General features: G+C 48.2%; 3 protein-coding genes across 4 annotated transcripts in view; 2 read left to right on the top strand and 1 right to left on the bottom strand.

Moving 5' to 3' along the window:
• Nucleotides 1–950: 950 nt before the first annotated feature.
• LOC131211931 (trifunctional enzyme subunit alpha, mitochondrial) lies at nt 951–4,374 on the top strand. Its single transcript, XM_058205618.1, has 6 exons — nt 951–1,031; nt 1,102–1,212; nt 1,650–2,500; nt 2,557–2,736; nt 2,795–3,384; nt 3,453–4,374. The coding sequence occupies exons 2-6, from the start codon at nt 1,140–1,142 to the stop codon at nt 4,072–4,074; spliced, it is 2,316 nt and encodes a 771-aa protein (XP_058061601.1). The 5' UTR covers nt 951–1,031; nt 1,102–1,139; the 3' UTR covers nt 4,075–4,374.
• Nucleotides 4,375–4,470: 96 nt separating this feature from the next.
• LOC131211934 (testicular haploid expressed gene protein-like) lies at nt 4,471–6,465 on the top strand. The gene has a single exon (XM_058205621.1). The coding sequence runs from the start codon at nt 4,566–4,568 to the stop codon at nt 5,523–5,525; it is 960 nt and encodes a 319-aa protein (XP_058061604.1). The 5' UTR covers nt 4,471–4,565; the 3' UTR covers nt 5,526–6,465.
• The window catches only part of LOC131211932 (isocitrate dehydrogenase [NAD] subunit beta, mitochondrial), a 2,295-nt gene continuing 215 nt past the window's right edge, over nt 5,557–7,636 (bottom strand). Inside the window, exons 2-5 of one of the 2 annotated variants that reach the window (XM_058205619.1) lie at nt 7,472–7,519; nt 6,818–7,402; nt 6,545–6,754; nt 5,557–6,477 (exon numbers count right to left, since the gene is read on the bottom strand). In XM_058205619.1, the coding sequence (XP_058061602.1) occupies nt 6,247–6,477; nt 6,545–6,754; nt 6,818–7,402; nt 7,472–7,519 (1,074 nt within the window). In that variant the 3' untranslated portion in view covers nt 5,557–6,246. The remainder of the gene's footprint in view (nt 6,478–6,544; nt 6,755–6,817; nt 7,403–7,471; nt 7,520–7,636) is intronic. The other variant, XM_058205620.1, reaches the window with a different exon arrangement.

Below are 7,636 nucleotides of genomic sequence, written 5' to 3'. Positions count from 1 at the left end.
ATTTGTGCTACACAAGTGAGAAAAATTATTCAGTATGCTTCATGAAACTCGCACATCCTCAGCATACCGCTCAGCTCAATGAGACGCCAATGAAAAGGAAACTCTAAAATAAAACAATTTTAGATACTGAATAAATAATCTAACAGATCAAAATGTTGCTAACCAATAATGTTACATTCTGATTTTGTAGTCCTGGAAGCAAGTGGTTATTTCAAATAAATGCAGCAGAGAAATATACTGTGCAGTAGGCAGTACAATTTGTCCAGCAAAGATTAATAGTTCATTATCTATTGTTTTATTATGTTTCGTCCATGGCTGAAATTTGGAAACAGCGGCCAGAAAGATTTCCACAAACGATTCTAGAATACATTCGAAAAGCTCTACTTGGAGTGGACAAATCTTTTGAGTGGCATAAAAATCATATTTCGAAACAAACCGTCGTTTCCTATCAAATCCAACGATCATCGGGGACCTTCCCTTATTAGTCTAGTATTAAATAGCCCATTACAATGCCAGCGATTGGAAATATGCAAATATTTTTGAATTTTATACCACACAGTTACTAAATTCCAACGGATATTTTCTTTAAACTTAGAATAACGAACTCGGCCGTATTTATATTTTTGCTTTATGTTCGCTTGCAAACAAGTTCCGTAAGTTTCAACGTAACTTTCAAATGTTTAAAATATTAAATCTCGTTTTATTTAGCATAAAGAATACGTCCAAGTCCATAAAGCAATTGATCAATGCTCAAGAACGCTTCAAACATGATAATCGAAGTTGTGCAAAACGGTTTGGGAACCACTGGCTCGATCTTTATGGCTCTTTCTGCTCATGCATGAAAATATGGCTAAAATCGTAACTTCAACCGTGGCGATGTTATTTGCGGCGATGTTATTCGTAACTTGGGCTGTCTTCTTCTGACATTTCTACGGCACCAAAATTTCACAATTTCATCGCCAGCCAACGGGGAACACAAGACGGGTTTTTGTCGGCGCAGTGATATTTTATTTATGTTCTTTTGAGTTTCTGTAAGTGGCCAACAAGCAAAACAGTTAATAAGCAATGAGTGCTCTAACACGGACTCCCTTTCGTCTTCAGGTGAAACGACAATCAGGAGAGAAGGCAGCAATCGAAAGATGGCCAGCGTAAGACTGATCGGTGCAGCACTGCAACGAAACGTGACCTTTGGACGGGCGCTTCAACTGAAGGGTAAGAGCACGGGGAGCAGGGATTGGCGTCCGTAAACTTTGTCGTGGCATTTTATCCTCCACCGACCCCAAACACCCGCGATCTTCAGTTAATCTCCGCCGGATCGTCGCGGTGGACTTTGGCCCGTCGGTGACGGCGCCGATATTGCAATACATGACTCGCTTGTTACTCAATACACACACACCCCGGACACGACCGTTCGTATGCGTAACCATCGGCAGCCGCTTTGCAGCTGATAACCAAACGGGGAAGGAAGATGGTTCGTTATGAAATCAGACAACGTTATTTTTTCACAACAATCCTCCCGTTTCCTAGCCCCGACTGTAACAGATAACACAGATTGCGGTCCCGATTTGGCCCGGACACGGGTTGCCGAATCGCTATCAATTTTCAAACCTTAATTCTAAGCGAAGCTCACTTTTCGATTCTCTCTTCAGCTCATCAATCGCAAATGGCGGTCCGGATGATGGCCACGGCGCCGGTCACCAGCAAACACATCAAAACCCGGGTCGTAGACAACGTGCTGGTCATCACGATGGACTCGCCGGGTGTAAAGGTGAACTCGCTGAACGAGGAGGTGCAGACCGAGTTCGATGCAGTCCTTCGCGAGGTTGAAACCAACCCGGCCGTCAGCTCGGCCGTACTGATCTCGGGCAAACCGGGCTGCTTTGTGGCCGGTGCCGACATCACGATGCTGGAGAAGTGCAAATCGGTGGAGGCGGCAACACGCGTCTCGCACGAGGGCCAAATTCAATTTGCCAAGTTAGAAAAATCCCGTAAACCGGTCGTAGCTGCGATCAATGGGGTTTGCCTGGGTGGTGGGCTCGAACTTGCGCTCGCTTGCCAGTACCGAGTGGCACTGAAAGACAAAAAAACGGTGCTGGGCCTACCGGAGGTGATGCTGGGACTGCTTCCCGGAGCCGGCGGTACCCAACGGTTGCCGAAGCTGACATCCATTCCCACCGCCCTCGACCTAGCCCTGACCGGCAAGTCGGTGAAAGCAGACAAAGCGAAGAAGCTGGGCATCGTGGATCTGCTGGTGAATCCCCTCGGTCCGGGTTTGAAACCGGCGGAACAAAACACGCTCGAGTACCTTGAACAAGTTGCCATTCAAGTGGCCAAAGACCTGGCGTCGGAGAAGCTGAAAGTGAGCCGACAGAAAACGGGACTCGTCAATAAGTTGACCGAGTTCGCGTTCGGCATCGAATGGGTGAAGAATAAGGTGTTTGCGAAGGCACGCGAACAGGTGATGAAGTTATCCGGCGGACTGTACCCTGCACCGCTCAAGGTAGGATGGTGAAAGGTGAACGACGAAACCTGGAAAGCTCACTGGTTTGTTTTCAGATCTTGGACGTGATCCGTGTTGGTGTGGATAAGGGACAGGAGGCTGGCTACGAGGCCGAGCGAAAAGGGTTCGGCGAGCTTTCGCAGACACCACAATCCAAGGGCCTGATCGGACTGTTCCGCGGACAAACCGAATGCAAGAAGAATCGTTTCGGTAAACCGGCAAACCCTCCGAAAACGGTAAGCTGCTTTCTGTGCTCCTGGCTATCTGATTCTCACGTTTGCACTTTCTTTGCAGGTTGGAGTTCTCGGAGCCGGCCTGATGGGTGCCGGTATCGTACAGGTCAGCATCGACAAGGGCTACCATGTGGTCATGAAAGATACGACCGAAGCTGGTCTCGGACGTGGCGTTGGACAGATCCAAACTGGTCTACAGAACGCAATCAAGCGTAAGCGCATCAGCGGTCTCGAACGTGATCAAATTCTTTCGAACCTGAACCCAACGTTAAGCTACGAACAGTTTAAGAACACGGACATCGTGATCGAGGCCGTGTTTGAGAACATCGATATTAAGCATCGCGTCATCAAGGAGCTGGAACAAGTCGTCCCGAAGCACTGTATTATCGCCACGAACACGTCGGCCATCCCAATCACGAAGATTGCGGCCGGAAGCTCGCGGCCAGAAAATGTGGTAGGCATGCACTACTTCTCACCGGTTGACAAGATGCAACTGCTGGAGATCATCACGCATCCGGGCACTTCGAAGGAGACGGCCGCGGCAGCCGTCGAAGTTGGTCTGCAGCAGGGTAAGGTAGTCATTACCGTTGACGATGGTCCCGGCTTCTACACTACACGCATCCTTTCGACGATGCTCTCGGAAGCGATCAGGTAATGGAGCAACTATGAACTACGTTTAAGACTACTCTCTAACGCATTCCTTTAATTATGCTTTTCAGACTCCTACAAGAAGGCGTCGATCCAAAGGACCTAGACAAGATGACTAAGTCGTTCGGTTTCCCGGTCGGTGCGGCTACGTTGGCCGATGAGGTCGGTATTGATGTCGGAGCGCACATTGCCGTCGATTTGGCGAAGGCTTTCGGTGATCGCTTCAGCGGTGGCAATTTGGGCGTCATGGACGACCTTGTTAAGGCCGGTTACATGGGCCGCAAATCGGGCAAAGGTGTGTTCGTGTACTCGAGCAGCAACAGCAAGAACCGTGAGGTGAACCAGGGAGCGATGTCTATCCTGAAGCAAAAGTATGCCCTGCAGTCCCGTGGCGCAAACTCGGTCGAGGACATGCAGCTTCGAATGGTTTCACGCTTTGTCAACGAAGCCGTCCTGTGCTTGGAGGAGAAAATTCTCGACAGTCCGCTGGAGGGTGATGTCGGTGCTGTGTTCGGTCTGGGTTTCCCACCATTTACTGGTGGGCCATTCCGCTGGGTTGACCAGTATGGTGCCGGTCGCTTGGTGGACAAGATGCGCTCGTTTGCTGATCTTTATGGTGCACCCTTCGTGCCTGCCCAAACGTTGCTCGATATGGCCAACGATTCATCGAAGAAGTTTTACCCAAGCAAGTGAAAATGCTCACTAAATCGTTCCCCCAAAAAACAGCGGCATTCATCCCCATTATTATAAAAAAAAACGGACCTTAGATTAAGTTTCAAGACGCGCTTTTCATGTAGCTCTGGTGCTCCAATTTTCTGGAACATTAATTGCGTTTAAACTCCGTCACCTGTGCTCCGGCTCTGATGTTTTCTTTTTTGTGTTCACTCCTGTCTAGTGCGCAATGTTACACTTTAGTCAAGTTTGGTGTTTTCCTTTTTGTTAATGTATCGGATTTTTGTAATAAAAGATGTACTCTTATTATTTACCACACTAGCAATGCACTGCGTCTTCTATAAACCTTATTAAGTCAACCAGATGTAGTCTTTTGCTCTAACAAAGAGCACTTTGATTTTATAATGCACACATCTTAGCAGACATTGCATTTCATTAGTTTGCTACTCCGGTTTGATTTTGCGATTGTCCGAAAGACGGTGTTAAGAAGATAAGGTCGAGCTTCTAAAAAAATGGCTGTCAGTTATTTTTCGGATTGTATTACTTGTCCCAGTTCATTTTCGAAACCTGCGCCAAATTATTTTCTCTATACACCCTGTAACTGCCCGGTGGGAGACCACCTTCGTCAGCAATCCGATGGGTTGTTCAGTAAACCGAAGCGCTACAAAACCACTCGAAGGATCCGCTACTTGGCTCATCCACGGTGGGTTCGCACCAAGTTTTCTCGCCACGCGGTAGTGCCTCGAAGGCAAGAGACCGAAATTGTCCGTTCGTATAAAGAACCATATGCTTCGAGACGCATCCAGCAGTTGGCCTTACCGCGTGTCCGGAATCTGATCGCCGTTCACCAGGAATACCGACAACTGTTAGAGCGATGGCGGCAGGAACAGTTGAAGAAAAAGATGAAGCAAAGTTCCCTCACCATTTACTCACAGCTGGCGGGCGTGGAACTTCCGAAAATTCGTGATGCTAAATTCATGTCCCCGGACGACTGGCAAAGACACAAGGATTGGTTGGAATTGAATGCACTACCGAAAAAGCTTCCCGCTCCGTGTAGGGAAAAGCGAAAACAGAAACCGCTGACCGTGCTTCTAGTGCGGCTCGAAAGTCTGGCAGCACCCAGATATACGCGAAGAAAGATAACCAAGAAAGAACTTGCTAATCTGAAAAAGATTCCATCCGTGAAACCAGCCGCCCTGAAGGCAACCGCATCGGAACATGTGTTGAAGCTTGCCGAACCCATCGAACGGCGTCGGCGAGCGAAAGGAATACAAGTGGAAGACACACGCATACCGGAGAGTGTCTTGAAAATGCAAGCCTCGGATCGACTGTTAGAGTTGGCCGTGCCGAAACGCTACACAAAGGTGAACAACGAATACCGAGACAATCCGTTCACAGTGGAACCAAATGCACTCAAAGCGAAGGCTAGCGATCGTGTACAGGAGCTCGCAAAACCAAAGGCAAAAAAATAACGCGTGGAGAATAGACATTAGACCATTAGAGTCGTGTATGGCCGAGGGCTGACTAAGTTGTTTATTGTCGTCCAGCAAGGATACAGGAGCTACAGCCGAGTGCTACCATTTCGAGAGGTATTGGATATTACAAAATTAGCATCGTCCGAAGAGGGATTTAAATTCTTTCAAGATTATTCGGTAACACGGACACAGGAAAATTTCGTTTTTGTTGATTTCCAGTTCATTAGCGGTATCATTTGCTTCGCGTGAGGTTTTATGCTTTTGATACTCAACTTTTACTGTTTCATTTCGATGGCATCATAAAATCGATCGACGACGTATCCTTCACTCCTTTGGTAGGTTTAAATAAATAAGATTTGAGGTTTCGTTTTAAAAACATCTCGACTAATTAAACACTATCAACAACACTATGCATTCATTTTTGTGTGGGATCGGTCAGAGAGGCTTCATGAAGCTAGACTCGAAATAGAATAAATTATCGAAGCTAAAGAAAAGAAAATTTATGGAACTGATAAGAAATAGAAAAGTACTGTGACTCCGCAGGATTCTCGAGAAACTCAGACTCGGAGAGAAAAAAAGCATAATTTGGTTCCTAAAACAGAATGTCGTTGGTTCGTCCTTAGGAAACCACTACCTTACATCCTTGTTCCGGCCGTATTTTATAGGCAGCTTTATCCGGACTAGGGCCTTGAAAAGTCTTGCTAATAGCGGGCATTGTTTATCGGAGATTGTGGATGACGGCTTGAGTGAACTCGTTGGTAGTGTTCTGGCCACCGAGATCCTTGGTCCGAATCTTGCCGGAGCGCAGCACATTCTGTACCGCCTGGAAAATCATCTGGCTGTACGGTAGCAAGTTAACATGGCGCAACATCTTCGACGAGCACAGCAGCATGGCTGTCGGATTGGCAATGTTTTTGCCCACACCTTCCGCAAACGTGTGACGTGCTCCCTGTCGACGTTAAAATGCTTTTGTTATCGTTTGCCAAGGATAAAGATGCTCGTGAGAGAGTACTCACCGGCTCAAAGACGGCATGTTCGGCAGAGTAGGAGGCACCGGCAACAACACCGGCCCCACCGACCAATCCAGAAGCCAGGTTATCGATGATATTACCGTACAGGTTTGGTGCGACCATAACATCGAACTGGTTCGGATTGCTGACCAATTGCATGGTCGTATTGTCTACGATCATCTTCTCGAACTGGATCCTTGGATACAGCTTTCCAATCTGGACATAAGATAAAATGAACGTTAGAAGACAGTCCTGTAAAACTTACAAGTCGGGGCTTACCTGTTCACATTTCTTGAGGAACAAACCGTCACCGAGCTTCATGATATTGGCCTTGTGCACGCATGTCACCTTCTTGCGGTTATGCTTCGTGGCGTAGTCGAACGCGAATTTGGCGATGCGCGCCGACTTCTGGCCCGTAATGACCTTCAGGCATTCGATCACACCCGGTATGGTTTCGTGCTCCAGCGCCGAGTATTCGCCCTCCGTTTGCTCACGAATGACGACCGTATCAATGCCCTTGTGCCGCGTGTTGACTCCCTCCAGGCTCACCACATGTACGACGTTCGCATACAGATCAAGCTCATTGCGTAGCTTCATGTTGAGCGTTTCCAGCTCACCCGTGCGACTGAAGTCGGGCGTCGCAAGGATACCCTTCAGACACACCTTATTCTTGTTGATCGACCGGACGACATCGTCGAGCGGGGCGCTCAGCGTTGGGTTTACCTCCGAAAGGAAGAACGTCTCGAAATCGACCGGCACATCCGCCGCCTTGAACACCTCCTGCACCGAGTAGACCAGTTCCGGGCCTACGCCATCGCCGGGAATCAGTGTGCAAGTGATACGACCTTCCTTCGAGCTCGATCGCTAGAGGACACCAATACCGATACCGCTCATAAACAAACTCGGACCAGCTGTCCTTCACACCGAACTTACCGGATTTTGGGCCACGGTGGAAGAGTGGATCCCACGGCAGGAAGCCTGCTGAAGAAAGATACCGTTGCGATTAGGAGGATCGGTTTTGGGATTGCTCAAAGCGCACACTCGTTCTTCAAAGTTTTGCACCGGTGGCGAATCGGTACGAAAACCACCGTGCACCTA

Source organism: Anopheles bellator, chromosome 2 (genome assembly GCF_943735745.2).
Source record: "Anopheles bellator chromosome 2, idAnoBellAS_SP24_06.2, whole genome shotgun sequence".
In the NCBI taxonomy this organism is placed as follows: Eukaryota; Metazoa; Arthropoda; class Insecta; order Diptera; family Culicidae; genus Anopheles; species Anopheles bellator.
The sequence above is the reverse complement of the archived record's forward strand: the minus strand, read 5'-3'. Positions and strand labels throughout refer to the sequence as shown.